Source organism: Panthera leo, chromosome C2, assembly GCF_018350215.1.
Source record: "Panthera leo isolate Ple1 chromosome C2, P.leo_Ple1_pat1.1, whole genome shotgun sequence".
Lineage (NCBI taxonomy): Eukaryota > Metazoa > Chordata > Mammalia > Carnivora > Felidae > Panthera > Panthera leo.
In genome coordinates this window covers 133,953,502-133,980,242 of record NC_056687.1, presented here as the reverse complement: position 1 = coordinate 133,980,242, position 26,741 = coordinate 133,953,502, and the positions used below count along the sequence as shown (strand labels likewise).

The 26,741-nt window shown below is 40.4% G+C and overlaps 1 protein-coding gene across 14 annotated transcripts in view; it reads left to right on the top strand.

Annotated features, from left to right (window-relative positions):
• TBC1D5 (TBC1 domain family member 5) overlaps positions 1-26,741 on the top strand; it is a 537,979-nt gene that overhangs the window by 462,206 nt on the left and 49,032 nt on the right. For 12 of the 14 annotated variants that reach the window (XM_042955445.1, XM_042955444.1, XM_042955443.1 and 9 more), the window contains 3 exons: positions 1,987-2,255; positions 6,373-6,438; positions 15,039-15,202. In XM_042955445.1, the coding sequence (XP_042811379.1) occupies positions 1,987-2,255; positions 6,373-6,438; positions 15,039-15,202 (499 nt within the window). The remainder of the gene's footprint in view (positions 1-1,986; positions 2,256-6,372; positions 6,439-15,038; positions 15,203-26,741) is intronic. The other 2 variants (XM_042955453.1, XM_042955456.1) reach the window with 1 other exon arrangement.

Here is a 26,741-nt window from a genome sequence, read left to right as displayed (position 1 = left end):
AAAGCCGAATTCCAGGTTTTAAATATGATTTGTCCTAGCTCCAAAGTAATGTAAGTCTCCAATATGTAGCCCATAATATTAGCGAGTACCATTAAAGAAAAACTTGATGAAAGGTAGAAGCATAGTGTTCTCTTTTATTATAGGACTATGGATCAGTTCTATCTTAGAGCTGTATCTAGCAACGCCAAGGATACAGCTGTTCTATAAAATGTAGGAGAATTACTATGTAAGAGCTGTCAGGTAGATCTGAGAGAAGGAAATGATAGTAAAATTCAAGTTAAATCAAGTAAATGTATCCCTCAAACTTGATTTTCGATCTCCTACTTTTATGGAAAAAAGAAGCAAAATGTGAGAAAATAAGCTTCTACTAATGATTTGGGCAATAAAAATACAAACTTTGGTATTGTTGTGGAGTGGGACTACCTCCTGCAACTAAAATAATTTATAATCGTTACTAAATTATAAATCGTAATTTATAATCGTAACCAGTTACCCCTGAGATACTTCAAGATTACGAATCATCTGGGAGGTAGTCATTCAGTTGACAAATGTTTACTTGGTGTCTTCTGTTTGCCAGATGGCTGTCACACAGGTGCTGGCAAACCATGGCAGCCGAGCGAAGAAGTGTATGAGAGGAGCGGTGGGTAAGGGGGTCAACCATTGACAAGGGTAGAATAAAATAAGAGTGAGCCTTCAGCTCTGCACTGTGGAGGTCATCCATGACTAGGAGGAGTAGTTTTTGCACATTGGCAAGGAGGCCACAACCAGACCTGAGTGGGCCTAGGACCGAAGAAGCAGAAGTAGCACATAAGACAGCTTTTTGAAAAAATATGTCATGAGGAAGGAGGAGAAGTGGGATGGTAACTAGGAAGAGATGAGGGTTCACAGGATAAGTTAGCAAGGGCGCTTGTGTGAGCATGCACACGCGCGCACGCACACACACACACACACACACACACACACACACACACCATGGTTGTATGCTAATGGGAATGCCACTACAGAGAAGGAGAAAATGATTCAGGAGAGGAAGGTGCGAGGGCAACGATCTCAGAAGGTCAGAGCTTAGAATCCAGAGCACAGTGAGAGAGGCTGGCCATCGCTAGGAGCCGGGACTCTTCACTGTAGAGGTGGAAAGACTTCGGCTACCTGGACGTGCAGCTCCCTTTTAACAAATATTTATAAAGCACCTGTTATACACTAGGCAACAGCAGCATAGCAGACAGACCAGAACCCCTTATCTTCGGGATTGGAGGAGATGGACAAATAATAACCCATCAAATAGAATATGTATGTAGTGCCATCAGGAAAAGTGAAGCAGGGCAGTGGGGAAGGAGGATGTGGAGAGCCGGGATGGTCGGGGTGGTGAGGGCAACTTGCAATTCTCAGGAACTGGGCGATTCTGTACAGCTTTTATTGAATTTACTTTGTGACTCTCAGACACGTTTATTTTTCAAAATCAGATTAAATGTGGCCTAATACCCACATGCCAGGGCTTGTGGGAAATCTGCTGTCGGCTTCATTTCAAGCCTTCTATCCAAGGCTTGCTGAGCCCTGGACGTCTCCTTTAGAGTCCTTATCACAGGCTTTAACCATGCTTTTTTTACGCGATTATTTAATATATTTCTTCCCTACTACACTGAAAACTCCAGGAAGGGAACTAAGTCTGCTGTGGACAACTGCATCCCCAGAACCGAGCACAGTGTTAGCACAAAATAGGCCCCATTTGTTGAATGAATGAATGAATGAATGAATGAATGAACGAACGAACAGTAAAAAGACTATTTTCCATAAGCCACCTCAAAGAACCTTATTGTTGTATTATTTTGTGATCACTTTTACATTTTCACTTTCGCTTTGTGTAGCTGTTCCAGTAAATGGCCTTTTTCAAGCAGGTAAGATGTGTTTTTATACCAATTGGAATATGTGACATAGAGTTGTCCTCTAATTTAAGTAATGTTTCTCCACCTAATTTTTTTTCTACAGGGCCAACGTCAAAGGTGCTCCCTTGAATATAAATAAGGTCTCTAATAGCCTGATAAATTTTGGAAGAAAGTTGATTTCTCCAGCAATGGCCCCAGGCAGTGCGGGTGGCCCTGTACCAGCGGGCAGTAGTGGAGGCTCCTCCACTGCTGTGCCTCCCACCAGGACCCTGGCAGAGGTCCCCAGGCATCCCCTGCAGCAGCAGCAGCAGCAGCAGCAGCAGCAGCAGAGACTGATGAAATCGGAAAGCATGCCAGTGCAATTGAACAAAGGTAAGGAAACAATCGTAATAAATCGAACGAAACGCTCACAGTATAGCCTGGGATTTCCTCACCTGCCTGTGAGGAACCAACTTCCTAGAGATAGAAATTAATGCAAAACCTAATTTTTAAAAATCTGTTAGATTCGTTTTTTTTTTTCAGTTGGAATATCAGATCCTGTATCGTTTTTAATAAGACCGTTTTATGAAGTAATTTGTTAAGGTACTTCTTTAGCATCTATATCCTAGGATACTTGCATTCGAGTCCTCTGGATGCCCGTAGAGTATGGCACAGACTATCACAACACAGAACTTGAAAGCAGTTGATGCGATCTCTGCTAACATGTAATGGTGTATAGTCTGAAATGGGACGTTCCAAGAGCATGGGCTTCACTGGTCGTAGCATCCATCCGCGCAGCCGGTTTGAAGAAAGCGTGCTGCCCCTAGGCTTGCGGTCGCTCATCCAGCTGCTTTACCCATGAGCAATATGAACTGTACCCTTACGGGGAAGGCTAAACAGAATCTCTAGCAGCCAAAGTCAGTCTGTGAGTCCAGGCCCTACAATTTAGAGCCTTAGAATGCTAGAGCAGAGGAGACCTGGGAGACCACCAGATCCAAAGCTCTCATTTGGCGAGCAGGGCCGCTGCTGGTGCTGCTACGAGTGAGGGGCGCTCTTGCCACCCAGCCTCAAGTAAGTGTGTGGTCTGTTTCCGGGCTTTTCTGGTGCTTCGTCTCCCGCATGTATTTAACTCGTAGGAGAGCCCTTCAGGTTCCTACTCAGAACCTTTATGCTCTTATTTTCCACTCTTTTCAGAGACCTATATATTAAGTGCCCCTGTTCACAGCAGATTAGAAACAGCTGCATTTATTTTTAGTGGTGGGACTCTGCTGTCTATACTATAGAAGCAAGAAATAGGAACATGATGGCAGAAAATCTACAGAATTCAATCCTAAGACCTCACAAAGCACAGAGCCTGTGGCCATTCAGTTGTCAGGGCACAAATATCCTGACCCATGCCTCATTCACATCTTAAAGGGACCCTTGTTCTAGCCGTGTTCGATGACCGGTGTTGACAGCAACCACAGTAATATTGAATCAGTTAGAAGACCTTAAACCATGTTCCCATACACTCTATTTAAGAAGATTGCATCTAAAATTGTTAAAAATTTTAAATTCTTGGCATTTAAGCTGGCAGACTTAAGTGGACTTTATTCCCCAATGGCACAAAAATAATGAGTATTGAATTCACTAACGAGTGTGTGCATGTTTATTCTTCCGTCAGTTACAGGGTATTATCTACCATTGCCTATATGAAGTATTAGACTTTGTATAGTTAGTATATAAGTTTCTGTTAGAATATTGAGTTTGCCTTACACAGGAATGTCTCGTGTAAAACTACATTCTTTTCTTTTCAATGTAGAGTTGTCACACATGATTGAAAGAAAAGAAGACTTCAAATCATTAACACATTGTAAATGTATTTTAATGCCAGGAGACATGCCCACTTTCAGAATGGAAATGAATGTTATTTTCAATATTTCTTAATTGTACTGTTTTATTGTTCTAACCAAATATGATTTCAGTATTGCTTTGATAACAAGCCATAGTCAGTAGTAATTCTAACTGATGGCAGGCAAATGAGTCAGAGAATCTCTTAATGCTGTAGCTTAAATCTTCAGAGGAACCAAGCCAAATGACTATAGAAATATAAAGTTGTATCTCTAAGGAAATGTCAAGTATTAATATCACAGTAAGTGAGAAGGAGGCGCACGAGGATGGAACGACTGATGAAAACGAAGTCCCCAGTTAGAAGGAGACAACAGAGCACTTAAGCAAAGTACTTGGAACATGAGTATCACTAGGGCATTTTGTAACTGATCCCCGTGCTGAAAGAACGTCTCCTTGTGTGGCAGCTCTTCTTTTTCTTTCTGGTTCATTCTCCTCGTGTCAATCACGAAAAGCTTGTCTACCTTCCTCTTAAAGATAAACATTCCTGCAAATGTCCCTCCCTGCATAAGGATTTGAATGAAACGGAGTAAAAGGCGAAGAGAACAGTTGATCCAAGTAGAAACCAGCTAGGTTGCTGCTCCCTCTCACTGACTTGCCCATGAAATGAACCGTAAGCACAGTCCTGAAGCCTTCTGACCATGTCTCCTCGCCCTGAAATAAGAGGTGTGGACTGCTCCCTGGGGAGCCTCCCAGCTCCAAACATCTGTAAAGATACACTTGGTAATGCTACAAGGAAAAAATACGTCTCCAGCATTCATTCGTTCTTTATGCTGGTGTTTCCCACAAATATCCCGCTGTGCTGTGACAGTGACAGATCTGCAGCTGTGTCACCTGGTCCCAGAGATTGGTGAGCACAGTACGTAGCCTGTCAGGAGGCTTGCGTTGGAATACGGCTTCTTACTATCTCAGAACAGAGTCACCTACTTAGGGCCTTTGAGGAGAGAGAATGTAATAGCCTTTGTAGTGTTCTCTGCCGGAAAATTTGAAAGTTGCTTTGAATAATGGCTGTTAGTAAAGATGAAAATGCTTGTGGTTTTTGTAGGTTAGTTAACTCTCGAACATTTAGGCTTCCGTAGGATGAGAGTTGTATGGAAAACCCAAAATTCATGTATGTGTTGCTGGGAACGCAAAGTGCGGTTTGTGTATGTGTTGGGAGTCGGGTCGTGAAAGAAAGAAGAGGGGGCGCAGATATTCCTCCACTACTTTCTGGTGATATTTAATACTAAAATGAGTTTTCAGTCTCTAAATTATACACTAATAGGTAATCCAGAAGCAGCAGAGAAAAGTGGGTAACAGGCACAGAATTGAAAATCTCCTTCAAATAAACAGAAGATAGGCATGCCATTTATCAGTGAACAGAGAGGTAACTGTATTATGAAAATTCAGGACCTGATAAGTTCCGTTGAAAGCTGGTTTGGAGTGTGTACCCATTTATAGATTTTATTTCAGTTACAGGAGATATAGATACACATATATAAATGCATGTACTGTTAATGGATGGGATGATAGGATTACAACCCAGTAATTTGCAGATAAGCTGGCTGTGCTGTCAATTATAATTGTAGCAAGTGGTCAAAACACTTGAGGGTATGTTATATAATTCCAAAATTGATTTGCTATTATATGAAAGGTACAGGGCAAGCAAGTCTATTAATCCTGCATTATCAAACCTGGAAACTACAGTGTCTTTGTAGAAGACTTGGATTTTAGTTTATGAATTTCACAGTAACTTAGACCTTCAGATGCTGATACAGCCAGAGGATTAATTCTGTTGACAGTGACTGTGCCTAATGTTGAACTTGGCCAGGAAGGAAGAAATCAGAGAACCGAAAAGTCTTCCTTCTAAATGGGAGTGTACCTCAAGTTCTTCACAGAATTTCCTGTTCTCCTTTTCCTTTCTCTCCTGTACTTTTAGAATGCACGCCCTCTTTCCCCATTTCCTTTGTCTATTTTTTGAAGTTGAACGCTTCTTTATTTTAAGCATTTACCATAGGTCCAATTTGTGAATGAAATCTCGCCTATCATAAGTATATCAAGTTTAAAGGGTGTGCAGTTCACAGATTTATTTTTACATGTTGACATTTATAAGTACATGTGGTAGCTTATGAAATCTTTTCAATACTTAACTATGAAATTAGAACTTGTTTAGGTATTTATCTTATCACTGTAGAAACTGGTGTCAAGTTTAGTTAAAAATAATTTCTCTCTGTTGTAGGAGGAAATGCGTTTCAAAAAAATGCCTGCTTTGTAATAAATGCATATTTACTTTTGGATAAAGAATTTTTTTTAAGAAAGAAAATATGAAACCACATTACTATTTGTAGCATAATTAAACCTGCTCAGAAAAATCATTTGATTTCTCAAGTTTCTTATGTTTTAGACTAATAGAAACTTGTTTTTTTCTTGAAGGAAAATATTCACAGAAACCTTTTAGGAAATACTTTTAAAAAATTAATTCCTTTAAAAACTATTTTATATTAATTTTTCTAAGATTGTATTTTGTTTTACTGTACCTTTAGTAATTAGGTTGATAAAAGTATTACATTAAGTATGAAAAAAAGTAAACTTGATTTTTTTTTCCTTTTTATGAAATCTAATTATTTTTTCTTATGAAATCCAGGCGATGTAGTTACAGGAAGCGATGCTCAGGTTTCTGTTCCTGTCCAGACTCTAACTGACCTCCAAGGTACAGTTACCATGGCAACATAGTATATCTTTTTGCCTGCAGTATTATCATTGCCTTCTCCAAAATTCCATTTTTCTTTTTGCCCACCCTTCATTCATACTGTTGATCAGTTCACTACCATTGTTCAGCCGCTGAGTGGCACTGTTGTTTAGAACAAGAGTCCCCTCTCATGTCATACCTTGGTGATGCCAAATCTGGCTGTGATGTGGTTTTTATGAAGTTTACACCAGCCTCTTTTCTTGCCAAATATGGTCACTCTATATTTTGTGGTTATTTTAACACTACACTTTATTTGGAAGCTCACACTGAGGGTTTTTTTGTTTGTTTGTTTTGTTTTTTTTATTTCATAGGTGCTCTATGGCAGTATTTGACAAATCAGTTCTCAGATTACATGACTTAAATGCTGTTTTTATGCATATTATCATATGTACTAGCCAGAAATATTTACTATATTTTGCCTAAAAGAATTACAACTTAATTTTGAAATAAGTTTTTAAGTACAGGCTTTGTATTATGAATCATATTAACAGTGCAAGAAATCTCCGTATATAATTGGCAATGATTTAAAATAAAAAGATCACATTTAAATACCATAACCGCTTGTTCAAAATCTGTATTTCAGGAATACAGAAATAATAGCAATTCACATTTATCACCTCCTATGGAATTTTAAATTAAATGTATAAATATTAAAGTTGCTGCATTAATCTTTTATTATATAATCTTTTACATAAAATGTGCTGTAGAGAGGATTTCTGTATTAAGTGGAAGCCTAAGCTAATCTTAAGAATCTTCCATTCAAATTCAGATTGAAAAGATAGCAGTATTAATTAAAATTCATAATCACATCTTCCTAAATTTAAAATATCCACATAATATAGTCATGCTCCTAGTATCAAAATGCTGTTCTAATAATGATATGTCTTCATAATATCTGTGCTTTTTTATAAATTTACAAAAAACAATATATTGTGATTAGGAGAATGAGTGGTGTATTGGCTTCTTTGAAAAATGTTGTGGCAAAAGAAGGATGAGATCTTACTTCTATATAGTTCTGTTTCACAAGTACAGTTTCTGGCTGTATTCAGGTAATTAAACCCTGACCTTTAAGGGCTTTTTCAACTTGGTGATTCCATGAAGAGCTGCTGTTTATCTTTCTTAGTGTCTAAGTGATCCATATTAGAAAGGGGTGCAGTAGCAAGGACAAAAAGGGGTGCAGATAATCTCCAGATTATTTCTCTTAAGCTTTGTCATTTACTGTTCTTAAATGAATATTACTGTGATCATCTGATATGGTGAGAATTCACAGGACTTCAATTGATTTCCTAAAATTAAAATCTGACCTCCCCCAGGCAACGTTTTAAAAAAAAAATTTTAATGTCTATTTATTTTTGAGAGAGAGAGAGAGACAGAGACAGAGTGTGAGCAGGGGAGAGGGAGAGAGAGAGAGAGAGAGAGAGAGAGAGAGAGAGAGACACGGAGATGGAGGCACAGAATCCGAAGCAGGCTCCAGGCTCTGAGCTGTCAGCACAGAACACGACTTGGGGCTCAAACTCACAAGCTGTGAGACCATAACCTGATCCAAAGTTGGGCACTTTAACCGACTGAGCCACCCAGGCACCCCTGGCAACTTTTTAACAAGTGTTTTGGTATCCCAAATTTAGTTTGGTCACTTTTTAAGTTAGTTTACTGCAGAGTAGATCCTTGGCTGTGGAATCTCAATTTATACCTATGGAAAGAGAAAGATGAAGGCTGTCTGACTTACTCTGATTTCTGCTTCTATGCTATTGCTCAGTCTATTTTTTCTTACAGGCCAGAGCCACAAGAACAGTTTGCATTTTTAATAGAATCTTGCAGAGGGAGGTTATATCATTTTGTTCAGATCACTTGTGTTATATAGGTAGAATCATCTTATTCATTTATTCACCAACTATTCACTGAGTGCTTACTATGTGCCCAAACTCTGTTCTCATTGTTCTCTTGGCTTTCCTGCTTTTTTTTTTATTTACATGGTTGCTTGGGCATCAGCCTGTGCATTAGATAACCCAGGCAAGCCTACACAGTCAGGAACCAGCTCTTTTCTGGATACCCAGTTCAGAATTCCTCCTGCCTACCATACTATGACAGAGATTGTATCAGTCTGAAAGGGAAGGCTCCAGCTACTTTATGAAACACGGAGCCCAAATAATAAAAAGCTTTCAGTATGTCATGATGATAGTGACAATGATGATAAGAAAATAAGACTAACCTGCCCTGATTTGGAGAAGTCACTTTGTGTTTTCCTCAACATACTTCCTGCACAGTGTCAAAAAGCAAGGGGAAGTAAAAGTCAACCAAAATAGTTACCGGGGGCAACAAAAAAACTTTCTAACAATCTATGCTTAATAGGATCAGTAATATTAGAAGTTGAAGAACTTCATCAGAGGGGCCACACCCATTATACTCTCCTATATAATGTTTTCAGAGTAGATATACTTGTAAGGGAAATGAAACTATCATTTTGACGTTCCCAAGTATGTTTTTTCAAATGGAGTAAGTTTTAAGAAATGAAGTAAATAACAGCACTTTCAGTGATTCTTTGATTATGTTTTTTCATGAGATCTTATATTTGTATCTTTGCCTTTAAACACGCAATTATATGTGTTCTATTTAATTTTTTTTTTTTTTTTTTGGAGAAAAACTGACTATAAAATGAAATCCCACAATTTAAGTCAATAAATAGTTTTTGGAAAATTGTTGGGAAGTTCCATTTTATATCTCTCAGTATGGGTTGTACTCATAAAAAAATGTGCCATGGGAGAATTTGTTTTTGAAGACTTAAAGAATTTCTTGGAAATTAGATTTGGAAATTGCCCGGCTGCCCCAGAAACTTTTCAAGAGATATTTAGGAACCGCAGAGCTTTAAAATAGGAGTACACACACAAACACACACATGCTTACAGAGGTTACTTCCAAAGAAAATTTAGAATTTCCAACCAAAGTATACAAGTATTGTCACTTAATGGATCATTAGGGAAAAAATTTAGATTTCTTAAGTTATTGCCATAACCATTTAAAAAAAATTTTAATGTTTATTTTTAAGGGTGAGAGAGAGACAGAGTGCGAGCAGAGAAGGGGCAGAGAGAGAAGGAGACACAGAACCCAAAGCAGGGTTCCAGGCTCTAAGCTATCAGCACAGAGCCCAGTGCAGGGCTCACACCTACCAACCATGAGATCATGACCTGAGCCCAAGTCGGACGCTTAACCAACTGAGCCACCCAGCACCATTTTTAATGTTTATACTTGTGTGTACATATTTATGTTGCAGATACAAATATATATACATACGTACATCCACACATAGATATCACTGTATAACATCGATCAGGTTGTTTTTAAAAAGGAGGGGGGGAGGTCAAAAATCTCCCTGCCCAGATAACCACTGTTGACATTCTTAAGGTAAATCTAAAACACATACAACATTTGATCATCCCAATTAATTAAAATCATTAAATGGGGGAAAAAAAAAAACACCTCTCTCTTTACTCCTCCCACTGGTTTCTGCCAACCCATTTCCCTAAGGGTAATCACTTAATTTTTTTATAATTCCTTCTAGGAAAAAAATAGATTTTAAACTGAGGAGTAACGTGCAAGTCACATTAGCGCAGTACCAGCTCACATGTCGGGAGAGGACTCCCCTCTGGACCTTCAAGAACAAAGAACTAAAACAAATGCCCTAGTGCAACAAATTGGTAGAACAAAGAAAAGAGAGGCCGAATTAATTAGAATAGGACACAGTAACGATGGGACAAAGAACGCCTACTCACAGGAGCGAGAGGAGAGACTGAGAAGCCAAAAGCTATCCTCGTGAATGACCCTATGTTGGCCACTGTGCTTGTTGTTGAGAAATGATAGTCGTGAAGCAGGACAAGCAGTTCCATTATGTTCTGGATAATCACTCTAAGAAGGCAGAGAAACACAATACGTACAACAAATCTGGGGAAGCATCAATTAGCTAGAAAATGCATTTTTGTGGAAAACTTATTCCCAAAAGACATTGAATAAATGACTTTTTGGACTGAGAACAAGGACAGAATTTGCCATTTACTTTCAAAAAACCTCATTCCATTTGTCTTTAATCTTAGGTCACATGTGCGACAGTGCCCCCCGCACAGCCTTATTGGCAGGGGATGGGCCGGCAGACTGGTACAACTCTCCCAGCATGGGCTCTCGAGTTGGGTCCAGGTTTGAATTCTGCCTCCACCACTGCCTTGCTGGATGATCTAGGGAGGTCACTTAACCTGTTATCTGAGAAGAAAGGAAAAGAACAGCTGCTTCTGGGCTGGTTGTGGGAAGTTACCACCGTACCTGTGCTCCGTAAGGACTCACGGGTGCTGCCTGCTCAGGTGGCAGTGATGAGGGGAGCACTGTTATGTGTTTTGTTTTGTTTTGTTTTGTTTTGTTTTGTTTTGTTTTCCAAATACCTCTGGTTTTCAGAATCAAGTTCTGAAAGAGCCAACTCAACTCCTCTATCTTTTCTTTTTTTAATAATTATTTCTGGGGTGTCTGGGTGGCTCATTTGGTTAAACATCTGACTTCGGCTCAGGTCCTAATCACAGTTTGTGAGTTTGAGGTCCGCCATCAGGCTCTGTGCTGACAGCTCAGAGCCTAGAACCTGCTTTGGATTCTGTGTCTCCCTCTCTCTCTGCCCCGCACCCCCCTCAAAACTAAATAGACATTTAAAAAAATTTTTTTTAATAATTACTTCTGACATTCTATAACCACATGTTTGCATGTAGGCACTGGATCCAACAGTGCTTAGACTCTGTGGTCAGACTAGAGCAGGTCTGTTTCCAGGGGTTTCATTTACAACCTTCCATTCACTCTCCTGTGACACCAAGATGTATGTTTTTAACGCATAAACATCAGCCCTCTTGCTGTCTGTCACTCAAGTCTGTGAGGTGACAAAATATTACCAGAGAGGGGACACATGCCTCTCGTTTTCTCCTGGGTCATTGAACAAAGTCAAGGGCACAGCACTTTTTCCCTTTTTGCTCTTCTGAGCTGTGCCACCCCACCAGTGACCTCCCCCACCCCAGATTTCCTAGCCTTCTGAACATGTTACCTTTGGAGGTCCTGTGTCTAGCTCCTCCAGCTGGTCTCAGGTTCTTGCCTGTCCATTTAGGAATATACCCCAGCCCCTGTTCCTATTTTCCATTGACTTGAATGAGAGAAAAATCACAAAAATATTATTCATGGGACATAGTAGGAGCTTAATAAATACTTTCTCCCCTTTCCCCTTTCTTCCTTCCCAGCCATTCTGTAGTCAGGGCTCCTCGTGATGCCTTTGAAGCTCATTCAGTCAGCCTGGGCTCTTGACAAATAACCTCCACTGATAGGTAGCACATGGGACACAAAACTTTTATTGAATGTTTCAGAGAGGAAAAGAGAATGAAGGACAGATTTCATATGCCTGGACACAGCCACAGCTAGTCCAGATAACACCTTAGTGCCCTTTAGAAAAAGCTACCCCTTCTGTACAGATGCAGCTCACACCAGGGCACCCATCTTAGCAAGCAGAACAGTAGAGCGGGGCCTGGATTCCCGCTGTCCCACTAGGCAGTCTCAGGTGTGGCGGATGTGGCAGTCCTCGGCTCAGCTAGGTCGCCAAAGTCTGTGGGAGGTGCCGCTAGAGTGAGAATAGTCCTAAGGGGAGAGGACTAGCCAATCTGCAGCCCACAGTAACTGCATATGAAACTACCTGCTTTAGATTTGGAAGTCACCACTGTGCTAGTAATGCTTTATGTCTGCTGAATACTTAGCATATCGCCTGGTATCCTAAGCCACCCTGAGCCTTTTATACCCATTACCCACTTGGGCTACAAAGCATGTGTGAAGTAGATGTCTCACTTATAGATGAGAAGCATGGCTAATGGAGGGGCAGTGAATTGTTGACTCAGCTAGATACCCGCTGGGCTTAGACTCCAGCTTAGGTGTGTCAGACCCAGCAGGTACTGCCTTGTAAACATCTCTCAAATCTACCACCACAGCCTTAGGTTCAGCCCTCGTAATCTCATGTGTGGGCAGGCGCAGGAGATGCCTTGCTCAACCAAGCTCCTCTAATCCTCATGCTGCTTTCTTCCTTAAAATCTGCAGTAACTGTCATCATCTACTGACAAGGTAAGGGCCAGACCCTTCAGCATGAGAACAAAATGCTCTTTCTGATCTACCTGGCCCTGTTTAGATCCTCACCTTCCCTCGCTCCTCCCTCCCCACTATGGCTGGATGACCAAGAGGGAAAATAAGCTCACATGTAGGGTACCAGCAGCTTTTAGGAAGAACTTCCTTGATTCTCTCCTTTTCCCAGAAAACCATTGAAATCGTCATCAAGTGCAAAGGAAGCACTCTGTTGGACTAGTCTTATTTTCCACTGGTATTGGTGTCATTTTCAGTTACGTACAGATGGCAGGAAGCTCCAGAGGATTCAGGCAAGCTCTGATTGAGCTAGACGTGCCCAGTAGCATTTACCAGTTGCCTTCACAAATACCGTGTTCTCTGCTAAAAACGACCCACCCCGAGCCACTGAGGCCACCGCCGCCACCACCGCCGCCACCCTCTCTTCAGGCGTGAAGACAGAGCACACACTTCTGATTGCCTGAGACAGGCTCGGTTGCTCTCTCTTTTGTGCTTCCAGAGTACTGTTGTTTACACTTCCGTGTTTGCTTTTCTCACCTAGGATTGTAGGTTAGTTAGTGTACATAGAGGTGTGTATTTCCCTGGTACTGCTATTGGAGCTCTCTGAGAGCTCCTGTTGTGGTCATCCCTCATCCTTAGTGCTGGACAGAGTTTCTGCAGACATTCCATCCGATCCATCCGCACGGGGCTTGTTCCCTGGTGTTTGGTTATGAATGAAGAATATGTGCATGCCTGAGGTGGCCTAAGAACTTGGTCTTTATTTGGCATATTTAAAAATGCCTACAATCTAAAACAATTCTAAGTAACTGTCGTGAGTCAGAATTTCTGAGAAATAAACTATGAGACAAAGATTTATGGGTAGGAAGCTTTAGGCGGGGCCGGAGGGAGGGGGGTGCTGTCAAGATCAGTATCTGGGGAGCGAAAGGAGCAGCAGTGAGCTGAGGAGGAGTGGAAATGCTTTGCAGTCGTGGCTGGAACCTCTGGGACCCTCTGGGACTGGGCTGTCCCTTCAGAATAGTCTGCCTTGAGGCAAGAGGGCCAGCCTTTATCCTCTATCACCCCACCCAGTCCCTAGATTGGAGCTAATCCCAGGGGAGGGTACATGACCTTAGAGCAGCTGTCTTCAGCTGAGGGCCACTTCCAGAGAAGAACTCGTAAGAACCCTCATCAGTCAACACTCCCCATGGCTGGGGAATAGTGCCTTGGTCCCGCAGGGGGCTTGGGCGGGGCACCACAGCAGTATACTTAAGAATGTGCCTCCAAGAATAGGCTTTAAGTTTCAGTGCAGCAGAAGAAATTGTTAACGTTGTTCCTATCAGTTAAAAACTTGAAAAGGTTTATAGAGGGCTTCAGAACCGCTGTGCAGCTTACGGGCTAGAAGCCTGTTGAGAATCCTGGCAACTTGCCTCGGGAGCTGTCCAGGTGAGGCCTGGGTGATGGAGTGGCTCATCCATTTGCCAGGTGTGCCAGCCCAGTGTTGTCATGTTCTGTGTGTGCAGGGCATGAGGAGGACAGAGAAGTGTAATAGTCCTTTCTTCTATCTCAAGGCAAGACTACTTCTGGTGCCTAGGCTTTTCCTTCAGATCTCCAGATGAAGTGCTCCATCCTTTGGGAACATGTTCTAGTGACTCCATTTTCTTAAGGTCTAAATGTTTACATTCCCAAAGGGGATGAAAATGTTAGTAAGCTAATTTCTGTAATTAAGGGGAAATCGTGCAGGGATTTTCTGTGAGATATAGGCCAGTTAGTACTTTATCCGTACTATCACTAACTTGGAATTTGATAATTCAGAGATACATTCTAAGAGGAGTTGACCTTAGGGTTATCTCTGAGAAGGTCATTTGCCAAGCAGAGTGATAGCTGCTGGGGATCACAGGTGTCCCCACTGTAGTGTAAGGAAAGGTCTAGAAAGAGGCCCTGTGAGCCAGCACCTTATCCCATTTTTCAGATGCTTCTACCGTAGGCGGGGGCTGGCCACGTATCTGTTCGGCAATTAGTGAAGAGGCTCTTTTGAAAAACTGCTGAAGGATTTATATTTTTTAATATTAATATAATACGTAATATAATCATTTCTGGTGTCTGTCACTAAGGGTGATTCCTTTAATGAGGGAAAATCTAATTATCTAACCTGTCATTTCTCAAAATGAGATCTTTTTGCTGTTGTTTTTTTTTTTGATGTGTGCAACACTTAGACAATTATAGCATAAATTACATGTGGAAAAGTATGGAGGCACTTCATTGTTTTTTACAAATTGGCAGCTTTTCTGCTACATAAAATGAGTGCATTTTAACAACTCCTCGGTGTCCTTATGTTGACAGTGCGAACAAAGATGTACAATAATTGATCCTTTGTTAAAGGCAGTGAATAAAGTAGCTTTAATGAAAAAGTCTAGTGATTCATTATCGCCTCTTAATTTTTCTTACAGGACAGAGTTCTAAAACCATCAGCTCATCCCCGAGCACTGAAAGTTTGCCTGGAGGAAGGGAATTCACTGGCTCCCCACCTTCATCTGCTACTAAAAAGGATTCCTTTTTTAGCAACATCTCCCGTTCCCGCTCACACAGCAAAACTATGGGCAGAAAAGAATCTGTAAGTATTTAAGGACAGTTTTTCTTTTATCCTTCATTTTCCTGTAGAGTGCTGTGTTTATTAAAACTTGTTTAGGGCTGAGTTCTAAAAAGCTCTTCACATGACTACAAACTAAAATTAATACTTTCATCAAATTATTTTAATTTTATGATTATCATTTAGTAATATTTTAAGGCCATGGCCTGCATTCCACTAGGAGAGAAAAAGTAGCATCAGTTTAAAATAAGTGGAATCCCAAATCTGCCCTTTCTTCCTCTGCAAATGCTTTTTTGTCAAAGCCTAGGTTTTTTTTTTCTAGAACGTATCAAATAGCATTATACCAAAAAATAGATGAAGACACTTATAAAACAAACCAAGATGGATTTTTTTCAGTTTTATTTCTTGAGAAGTAAAATTAATTATTTTACCTCTTGTTTTGAAAAGTTATACAAATTACATTTAAATGATGGCATGTTGATAGCTGCTCTCGAAGGTCCTTTGTATACATTGTTCAGGACATATCTAAAGCATATCGACCACTTTAAAAATCTGGTTGTGTCTGAAAAGATTTTTTTTAATTTTTTTTTTTACATTCAATTTTGAGAGACAGAGACAGAGCACAAGCGGGGGAGGGGCAGAGAGAGAGAGAGAGACACAGAATCCGAAGCAGGCTCCAGGCTCCAAGCCGTCAGCACAGAGCCCGACACGGGGCTCAAACCCACAAACCGCGATATCATCACCTGAGCCGAAGTGGGACACTTCATCGACTGAGCCACCCAGGCTCCCTTCGTTGTGTCTGAAAAATTTTTTCAGCCAACTTCACAAAAAAATAAAACATTTAGCCACATCTTAGAAGTAGTTCGACACTTAATATTCTACTATGAAGAATCCATCTGCCTACTGGAGCAGGAGGCATGTGTAAGATCTTACAGACAATGATCTAGCTGTTGCTGAGAGAGCTTTAAATTAGAAGAAAAATAAAACAACAAAACTTTAAAGCCCTTGAGGGATAATTATGATACATAGACTAGATAACAGTATGATGTCTGTCTGGACGGCTGTGTATGACTTTAGGCAAGACACTCAAATCCCTGGTACTTCAGCCACCTCATCTGCAGATCAAACAACACACCTTGCTCCCCACAGAGAGGAGTTCACTACTCGGTCTCTTGGGGTCCCTTCACCGTGTAAGAACTGCGATTCTCCAACTTGTAGAAGAGCAGAGTGGAGCTCTCACTGAAAGATGGCAGCTGTAATACAAGCAGTTGGCTCTGCTCTCTCCTGGCCTCACTTCAAGGACAGTTAGGGCCGGTAAAAGTAAACCCTCAAGGAAGAAGAAATCAAGAGAAAAGGTAACAGCAACAAACACTTGGTACTTGTGAAGCAGATGTTAAGTGCTAACTAACTTAGCAGCCTAAGAAAGCTGACCACTAAGTCAGCAGTAGGTAAAAGCCAAGAAGCAACTCGATTTACATTGTAAAGTCCTATGGAAGCTTAGGAACTAGAAATGGAGTGAAGTTGGGACTTGCTCTTCCAGAAACAGAGGGATGGATGAAATAGGTGATAGGGGTTAAAGAGTACACTTGTGACGAGCACCGGGTGATATATGGAATTGTTGAATCACTGTATTGTATACCTGAAACCAATGTAACACTGTATGTTAACTATACTAGAATCAAAAGGGAAAAAAAGCCGCCGTTGCCGCCGCCGTCTTCTTCTTCTTCTTGTCCTCCTCCTCCTCCTCCTCCTCCTCCTCCTCTTCCTTCTCCGGTGAGCAGGCAGAGAGAGAGAGAGAGAGAGAGAGAGAGAGAATTTTAAAAAGGCTCCACACTCAGCACGGAGCCTATCACAGGGCTCAACCTCCCAGGGCTTGGCCTTAGACTCTGAGCTCATGACCTGAGCCACAACAGGAGTCAGATCCTTAACTGACTGAGCCACCCAGGTGCCCCCAAATTATAAATTTTTAAAAACACACAAATTACTGACTTTAGGTTCTCCAGGTAAACAACCAGTTCACTTTACAGTGAACCCAACCTCCACAGCCCTGCCCAAACACAGAGCTTTCTTTTAGCTTTTAGTTCACACTGTACATGAGCATGACAGTCAGCGATCACTAGATACTTGAGAGCATGTGACAGTTAAAGACAGGCAAAAACAAATAGAAGAAAGCAACTGGGAGAAAAGTGTTTATTCAGGAGAAGAATGCTTCGGGAAAAAAAAAGAAGGAAACAAAATATTCAGAGGATAACAACAAAAGCTATTAGAAATCAAAATATGATATCTGAAACGTAAGGCTCAGTAGAAGAGTTGGAACTGATAAAATTGAGGAAATCTCCCAAGAAAATGGAGTACAAGACAGAAATGGAAAGAGATAAAAGAAGAAATATTAGAGAACCAACCTCAGAAGTTCAAAATCTGAAAAATAGAAGTTCCAGACAACAGAGAAAATGAAGGAGATAATAAAAAAATACAGTTAATTAAATGTTCCACTAATGAAAGACCAGAGTTTTCAGATCAAAAAAATCCATAGACTCATATGAGGACTTTAAGAGACAAAACAGATGAACATAAGGGAAGGGAAACCAAAATAATATAAAAACAGGGAGGAGTACAAAACAGAAGAGACTCATAAATGGAGAACAAACTGAGGGTTACCGGAGGGGTTGTGGGAGGGGGGATGGGCTAAAGGGGTAAGGGGCACGAAGGAATCTACTCCTGAAATCATTGTTGCACTATATGCTAATTTGGATGTAAATTTTAAAAAATAAAAAATAAAACAAGTTAATAAAAAAAAAAATCCATAGAAAGTCCCACACAAGTAAAAAGAAACCCACAGCCAGACACATCACTGAAGAAGTTCAGAACTCTGAGAACAAAGAACTCTGAGAACAAAGAGATATCCTCCAAACTTGGAGAGTTGAGGGAAAAGAAAGATTTCCAACAAAGGATCAGGAATTAGAATAACTACAAATTGCTCACAGCAACACCAGCAAGGCAGTGGAGGAATACCTTTAAAGTTCTGAGAGAAAACTACTTCCAGCCTCAATCCAATACCTAGCCAAACTAATTAAACGTGAGATTAGAATTAAGCTACTTTCACATGTTCAAGATTCAAAAAATTTATCCTCATGCACCCATTCTCAGAATCCACTGGGGGATGTGCTTACAGAAATGAGGACATACACTGAGAACAAGGAAGCAGAGTGTCCAGAGCAAGACAAAAAGATCCCTCAGAATGATAATATTAGGAGATCCCAAGATTACGTATAGCACGGCTAGTTAGCAGGTCGAGAGAACAGCAGCTAACCCAGGTTGGGGCAAGTCAGAAGGTTCAGAAAGTTTTCTCCAAAAAGATGATATATTTGGGAAACAACTAATGTATTTGAACAAATTAAAAGATTTAAACTAGGGGTGAATTGGGGTTTGACTTAATAACTTTATAAAAACAAAGCCATTAAAACACAGGACAGTGGTGCCTGGTGGCTCAGTCAGTTGACTGACTTGGGCTCAGGTCATGATTTCATGGTTCATGAGTTCGAGCCCCGTATCAGGCTCACGGCTGGTCAGTTCAGAGCCTGCTTCGGATCATCCGTCCCCCTTTCTCTCTGCCCCTGTCCCGCTCCCGCTCTCGCTCGCTCTCTCTCTCAAACATTCATAAATATTAAAAACACACACATGGGACAAATTGTAACTCCAAAGGAAAACAGAGTGTCAGAAAAAGGAAGAAAGGTTACGATAAACCTTGTAACTGAGCCATGACTAAAATTTACATAGACATGATAATGAAAGCCTAGTGACTACAGAGCTAATCAAAATCATGATAAAATTGGTTAGTAGACCTAAACAAATCATTTTCTTCCTTAGTGGAAAATACTGTCCAGAAAAATCAAGAGACGGCAATATAAACTAGAGATACCGAGATAAAAAAAAAAAAAAAATGGGTAAAAGAATTGAAAGTGGTTCCTTCTGGAGCAGGAAGTGGAGGGTGGGGCTGTGTGAACTGTTTTTCGTAACAGGCCTTCTCGAACCATTTGACTTTTCAAGGTGTTACATATATAACTTAGATTAAAAATAATAACTAAGAATCACAACAAAAACAGAACGTATTGGCATAATAAATTAGAAGAGAACATGTCTATGAAGAAGCGGAATAAGGAATAACAAATGAAAAAGGCATATGGAGACACGTTCCATTTGCACTCTATCACAGTTTGGTGGCATATGGATTAGTCGACAACACCAATTAATTACTTTTCTTTATGGTGATAACTGTAACTTAAAACTGAGACGTCAGACAAAAATAGAACTAGAGTAAGTCTCACTCTTTACATAGACCTGTTATGAACCAAAAGCAGAATGTAAAATTATTATTCAAAATTCAATATATTTTCTAACTTGTGGGAAGTAAGTAGGCAGGAATTTTCAAGAGAAAGCCCCTGATTTTTCAAGTAATAGATTATCTTATTATTTTATGAAATAATGTAGTCCGTGCTCTTTGCCAGGTCACACTATCTGCCCCTCCCCCTTCTAAGGTGCCTGATAGGATCGTACCTCCTTGTCAGAGCCACGTGACTGGTTCTATCCTGGGAGTTGTTAATGAAAATGACATGTGCGTATTGCCACTACTGGATCTTCCTCAGCCCCCTCCTTTGCCCAGCCAAGCCTTGGTAGACGTGAAGTATGAGTGAGAAATAACTTTTGTTGATGTATGCTGAGACTGTTGCTTATCATAGCCTAACTGTACACAGGTGGAAAATGCTCAGGCCCATAGCTAGGACTCGTCCTCCCACGGGAGCCACGTACCGCCTTTGCCACTGGTGGCACCAGAGCTTATGACTGGACACCTGTCATCCCTTGAGCCTATATTGCTTTCATTTTCAGCCCAGCTTGGGGTAATATAGGGACATTCTGTGTCTTCAGAAAAGTTCAAGATTGCTTTTCGTTAACATCGTCAGCATCAGTTTCTCACATAAGCAAGTAGCCAGAAATGGAAGCAAAGATATGTCTTGCTTTGGCTCCCCAGTGCCTTAAACTATATGTACCTTGCAGATTTCAAGACTCCGTTGATCTTTTAAAGTGGCCCAGGATCAAGAAATTGTTGATGTCACTTAACAAAAGGTTAAAATGGCAGTTGAAAACAGACATTAAAACAAAATAATCTAGTAGGAGCTATCAACCTAAGTGTGGCGAAAGCTGCTTATAATGGTTCTAACGTAATTGAGAGATGATCTTCAAAATCAGTATGTGTGATTTATTTTGGATAAGCATCATATATTAGGTCATAGAACTTATGTCTTCTCAGTATTGTCTTTTTATATATCATATAAAGCCTTTCTGTAATCCACAGGCTGGCTCTCTTCTTTAGATGAAGATGTATCATACTTATTACTGTTAATGCCCCTGATTTGGCCATATCGTAGAATACACAACTCAGCTAAATCTTTAAAGAGGTAACAAATTAAGCTTTATGTCGTATATTTTTGAAAGATATCATTATACTTCCTCTCTGAAATGTGAACAAACTAGTAGGAAGTTTTAAACATTTACCTTTGCTTCATTATCAGTAGTAGTGTTGTTTTGAGAATTAGTATTTATTCATGAACCATCTTCCCTCTGCTTTGTTTCCCAAAAGAGCCTTTAGGGCCCACCTAATTCAAACCATGGTTTCCAGCAAGCTCTCATTTTTTAGTCTTGAAAACAGAACTGAAAATTTTGATACTTTTAATTTTCCATGATAATGTAAATGACATCCAATACTTAGTTTTCTAGAAATCTATTTTAGTTGGGTCATTCATCTGACTGTTAAGTAATTTTTTTTACTTGTTTTAGCACTGTTAGTCATGTTCCACAATTGTTGCCAAATCATTTTCCAAGAATATCTTTGCTAACATTCAAGAATAGGGAAAATACTGAACATAAGAAAAACTCTAAAATGGATTTGTAACTTCTAATGCTTAAGCACATCAGCCAAGTAAAACATTTTTTTTAAAGTTCCTGATGAACTGCAAGACATTCTGCTATGCTTTTTGATAATTACATACATACCAGTCTCCAAAGATCTAAAGTTATCATCCATGGTTCCGAATCCTCTCTAAACTACAGGAAATCAAAATTGTCTGAGCTAGAAATCCCTGCATAAAACAGGATGTGTAACAAAGTATGCACCACCTGCGAGCTCCCGGCACTGCTGAGGGTGCTCATCCCGTGTCTTTGTGACCCCTGCATGGACTCCTCATTGCCCTTTGGTAGTGTGAACATATGCCATGGTCATACTAATATAATTATTTTTGTAATATTCATTGATCTATTCTTTATGATAAACGAATAACACGAAGTGTCAGATGAACGAAAACTAATTTGAAAGTAGACTCATGTTTACGTCTGGAAGTATACACAACCTGAACGTTACCTAATCTACTTCAGGTTATGTTCTAGGAATGGAAAGCTAAGACGTATCTGTATAAGAAATGTCAGAGAGTAGTAGTCTCAGCGAGGGTGCTTAGGGTAAAATTAGGGCAGAGGGGAACACATCAAAAGTTAAGTAATAATTAAACTAAATAAGAATTTAACTTATCAATATGAGAGACGTTATATGGTTTAATATCAAATAAGCAGTAAAGATCATAAATAATATGGATTCAGAAGATAGGCCATCATGGGGTTTGTTGTTGTTGTTGTTGTTGTTGTTGTTGTTGTTGTTGTTGTTTTGATCCAGACAGGCTTCACATGAGAGATCAGATTGAACCACAAACATATTTCTTCTTCTATTAAATGCAACCATTGTTTTCTCTTATGAAAATCCAACAACTTCCTAGGACCAGATAGTGGTGGTGGAGATTGAGTAGGCAGTCAACAATGTCTGCTGTGGGTGTTTTCTTCTCCCCCACAGCCTCTGGCAGAATGTAAAATGGTTGGGATTGTATCAATTTGCTTGTAAAAATGAAAGAAATCATTATCTCAAATGAGGAAATTTGTTGCTTATTATTTCAAATAACGAGTCCCGAGATAGGCAGGTCTAGAATTGGATAATTCAGCTGTTCATTGACATCACCAACTTTCATTTTACCATCCTCAGTGAGGCTTTGTCCTCACGTCACGCCCATCATGTTCTCAAGAGGGCTGTCATAAGCCTAGTATATATCCTGCCATGCCCCCTGCCCCTAGCACACACGACATCTTCTAGAAAAGTCTACTTGGAAGCTCCCCAGCAGGCTTTCCTCCCAACTCAATGGCTGGCCAGACTGAAATCCCATGCCTACTCCTAAACCAGTCTCTGGTACGGGGAAGCTTTAGAGAAGTCCATGACGATGTGGAAAGGTGGTAGAAGGATAAAACAGTTACATGGACAAATAATCCCTAAAGTATAAATTGCCAAAGTATTTTCTCTGATCCTTCCCTGAAGCATTTGCCCTTGATGAGAGCCAGTTCTGTTGTGTCAGTGATGTTTCACTGGTGGGTTTTTAGGCAGCTTGAGTTAGACTGGTAGTGAGAAGAGAGAAACTGAGCAATAGCATTCCCAGGAGGCCAGAATTTTCCTAGTTATCAGATTTTCTCTTCAGCCAGTGATGTATACTTCCTAAGAACATGTATTATGTGGAAAGTATTGATTGTAACAGATTTCTTTGTTGGCTTTCTGGGTGGAATTGAAAGCTGGCATCTAGAGTATGTCTAATTATAGAATTGTTTCAATTAATAAATATACATTTGTAATCTCTCATTGTTTAATCAATAATACTGATAACTGGATTAAAATACAGTCCCATTTAAAATACATTCCCATTTAATAATAGTCTATTGAAATGAATACATGCAAAATGAATTTAGGCATCAGCAGTTTTTCCAGCTTCTGAGGAATTATAATCTAAGGCGAAAATGAGCTCAGATATTTGAAGCACGGCATTTAGTTTCTCATTAGGTGGTATATGAACCTTGTTCACAATCTTTCTGCAGTGCACCAGCTCAAGGTCAGGGAAAGCGGACCATATATCTTTGCGGGAGTGTTCTTTCCTCCTGCGTCCATCTTTTTGCCTTACCCCAAACACCTAATTCCATTTCCAAGAAATGTGAGCATCAAAGGGAGCATCATAAAGAGCTCTCTGTGGTCAACAGCTTATAGGGTGAGCATTTTAATTTAGCTTAGTAAACAGGTTTTATAACCAGCTTTTAGTATCTTTATGCTTCAGTACATTTATTTTTAACCAAAATGTCGGAGGAGCCTATGAAAGCCGAACCACAGGAAGCAGAGTGCTGAACCTTGACTGTAATGCCCTTTTTAGGACAGTGAGATGGTGCCCTTTGGGAACGAATGAAACACTTATTCCCCTCACGCTGGGCCTTCTTCTCCATCATTTGACTTCATCTCCATCATCTCCATAAAATGCAGAGGCGCCGGGCTGTGCTGGTGCTGAACACTGCCCAGGAGGCATAGACAATACGTGGGGAAGAGCTCAAGTGAAGCGGTTAGAAATAGTGAGAATCCCTGGCCAGAAACCTGTCAGTTTGAATCGTGCTAAATTAAATGTGTCATTAATAGCATTTGCTTCCTTCCAGTGACCTTTCTTGACACTTGCCATTTATTTGATCTTTCAATGCCACATTGCCGTGGGGACAGTAATTTTTGTCCTAAAGCACACATGTGCATGGCAGGAAAGATGAGGGCTTTGAATTATCCGTGCGGATGGTCACCTGAGGCCAGAGGCCAAACTGTGGGGACGGTGAGGTTGGACTCCTCTTTCCCCCTCAGTGGCTGAAACCCTCTCACCTACATGGCATCTTCCTGCTTTTAAATCTCCTGCCCCTAGCATCTCATCATTTATTCTTTTGAACCCCTGTGTTAACTTTTCCAGAAAGCTGTATGTTTAACTGAATGAGCTTTAATTCCAGGAAGAATGACTTTGCTCCTGTCATAGGAATTCTAGGCCTACTGAACAAAGGGGGAGAGCTGGGTCAGGCAGGCAGCTTTCCCCTTGCCTTGAAACCTTAAGGCTCAAGACCACCTTTAGATTTTCCCTCATGCTAGCGCTGCTGGGTCGGTCAGCAGCTTCAGCACCTTTACTTCAGCTTTCTCTCTTTCCCTGAACCCTGATTTTTTTCCCCTCCCAGTTTTCTGCGCCCAGATACCCAGGTGTCAGGAGTTCATACATGTGGAAGTATTCTTACCAGGTGGTAAGGAACCTCCAGGAACCTCACGCCTGAAGCCTGGAGAAAAGGGTGGGTTACAGAGCATTCAGTAGTGCAGTTTGTGCATTGCTCGCAAGAGCCCCACTGCAGGGGCAAGTGGGCGCAGAAACCCAGCCTGTGCTCTGTTCACCAAGAAGCGTGCCCAAGTCTGGGGGCTGTGTTTGCCTGGAAAGGCAGTGTGTTTCTCTCTACAAAAGTGATGTCCATTCCCCAAGGCCTGCGCCCAAAGGAAGTGAGTTTTCCTAATTAAAGTAAAAGCGTGTGTTAGGTTAGTAAAGGCCCCAAGAGGAAACTGTAAGTGTTGGAAAAATTCAGGACCTTTCTGTTTCATGGCAATAATGATAAAATTGAAAAACATGGATGGTACCGGAAAAACTTGTTGGCATCAATATGAAGAACTAATAAGACGAGAAAAGAAAAACAAAAATAAAACTCTCTTGGGGCACCTCGGTGGCTCAGTCGATTAAGCGTCCGACTTCAGCTTAGGTCATGATCTTGCAGTTATATGAGTTTGAGCCCCGCATCGGGCTCTGTGCTGACAGCTCAGAGCCCGGAGGCTGCTTCAGATTCTGTGTCTCCTTCTCTGTCTGCCCCTCCCTCACTCACACTCTGTCTCTCTTTCTCTCTCTCAAAAATAAATATTAAAAAAAAAGTTTTTTAATTCTCTTGACTGTAAAAATACTGAGTATAATCATTTACACAGAGAGTTCCCCATCCATGCTTTATTAAGCCTCTTAATAAGCATGTCTGTCATTACAAATGATGTGATTAACTTTGTTGTAAGTTGTATTTGGTTTGACTAGTAAACTTGACTCACATAATCTTAACCTTGGTCTGGGGTGTTTCGCTGCTTGTGAAGTACATTTGGTCACAACCAACTTTTTAAAATAGGTGAAAAAAACAATAACCAACAGCCTTCTCAGCACTGACATGATATTGTGGCCAAAGTATGCAAAATGTCTTGAAAAGATAATCAAATTCCCAAACGTCCTTTTTATTTAAGATGATGGCAGAGCCCGCCCTCCCTTCCCTCAGAATCGTCACCAACTTAGCACAGTTCTGTCTATAGCCTTATTTCCTGTCAGAACATATTCTCCAAAGTTACTTAAGTCAGCACATAGAAACTTTAACAGCAGTAACTGAAAGTACAATGATTCTAATAAGCCATGCACAAATTAGCTTTACCCTAAAAAGTTACGGGCTACCTTTAAAAACAAGAGAGAAGAAAATAAAAGTTTTTCAACTGGAAAAACAGTGACAAAAGGGGCCACTTCCCCCACCGTTTCTTCATACACCCCTCACTGCACTCTGATTCCTGGCTTTCTTGGTAGTATTTTCCAATTACTGTTTCACCTTTGATGTTCTTAGCGTTCTCCTCTAAAGTTTCCTATCTTTCTTATTTTTGCCTCTTTGGCGAACGCCTAAAGATCGTCTGATCTCATTAAATAAACCCATTCCCACCATACCTTGTCCACAGAAAGGGCCTTTCAAGACCCGCCTGTAGGATCAGTCACTTTCAGGTGATCACTCTGACCTCTTGATCATCAACACCTTTTTATTCTTGGACACCATCCCAAAGTTAGGACAGAATTGTAAACAGAATCATGAAAGTTTGCGACATTTACCTGAAATCTTCCATGTGCCCCCTCAGATATATCAAGGGTTCCATTAACAAGAAAGTGTAACAAATTCGAAATCATAGCATTAACCTGCCCCACAGACGCATATACACCCACCACCACACAGTCCCAAAATTGAAGGAGGTCTCATGTGCAAAATAATGCTCCAAGTAATTTAGAATAAGCGGGAGAAATGCTGGCAAGTTGCCTAATTTCAGGATGTTCTCAGTCTAGATTCTACTCAGGCTTTTAGATTTGAAGCATATTTGTATTCTCCACATAGCATCTCTTAGTCATTATGACACAAAGATACACACTTCACAAAATATCAAGAACAATACTTGTGAAAATGAAATTGAAGAAAACAAGAATGGAACCAGCAAGGGACCACTGTGTGAAAATGCTAACATTTATAGCAATCCTAAATTCATCTCTAGACAACAAACTTTCATATCATCCAGTTGGACTGTGATAAAACTATTAATACCAATTTACTGCCCAGGATAAATGAGTGTTGGGTTTGTTTGTTTTTTTTTCTCAATGTCTGTAGTCAGAGTCACCAACCCTCAATCTCAATTATGACTAAACTCCTTTTTTAGTATCCTTGATGATTATCTTCAGAATTAGGTGTGAAGGATGAGTAGTCACAAAGTCTTTTTTTTTTTTTTCTTCAAATAAATGAGTGGGCCTAAATTTTTTTGGCTTGGAATTGACATTTAAATTCCTGAGATCATCTAATGAGATTTAAAGACTGTTTAAAT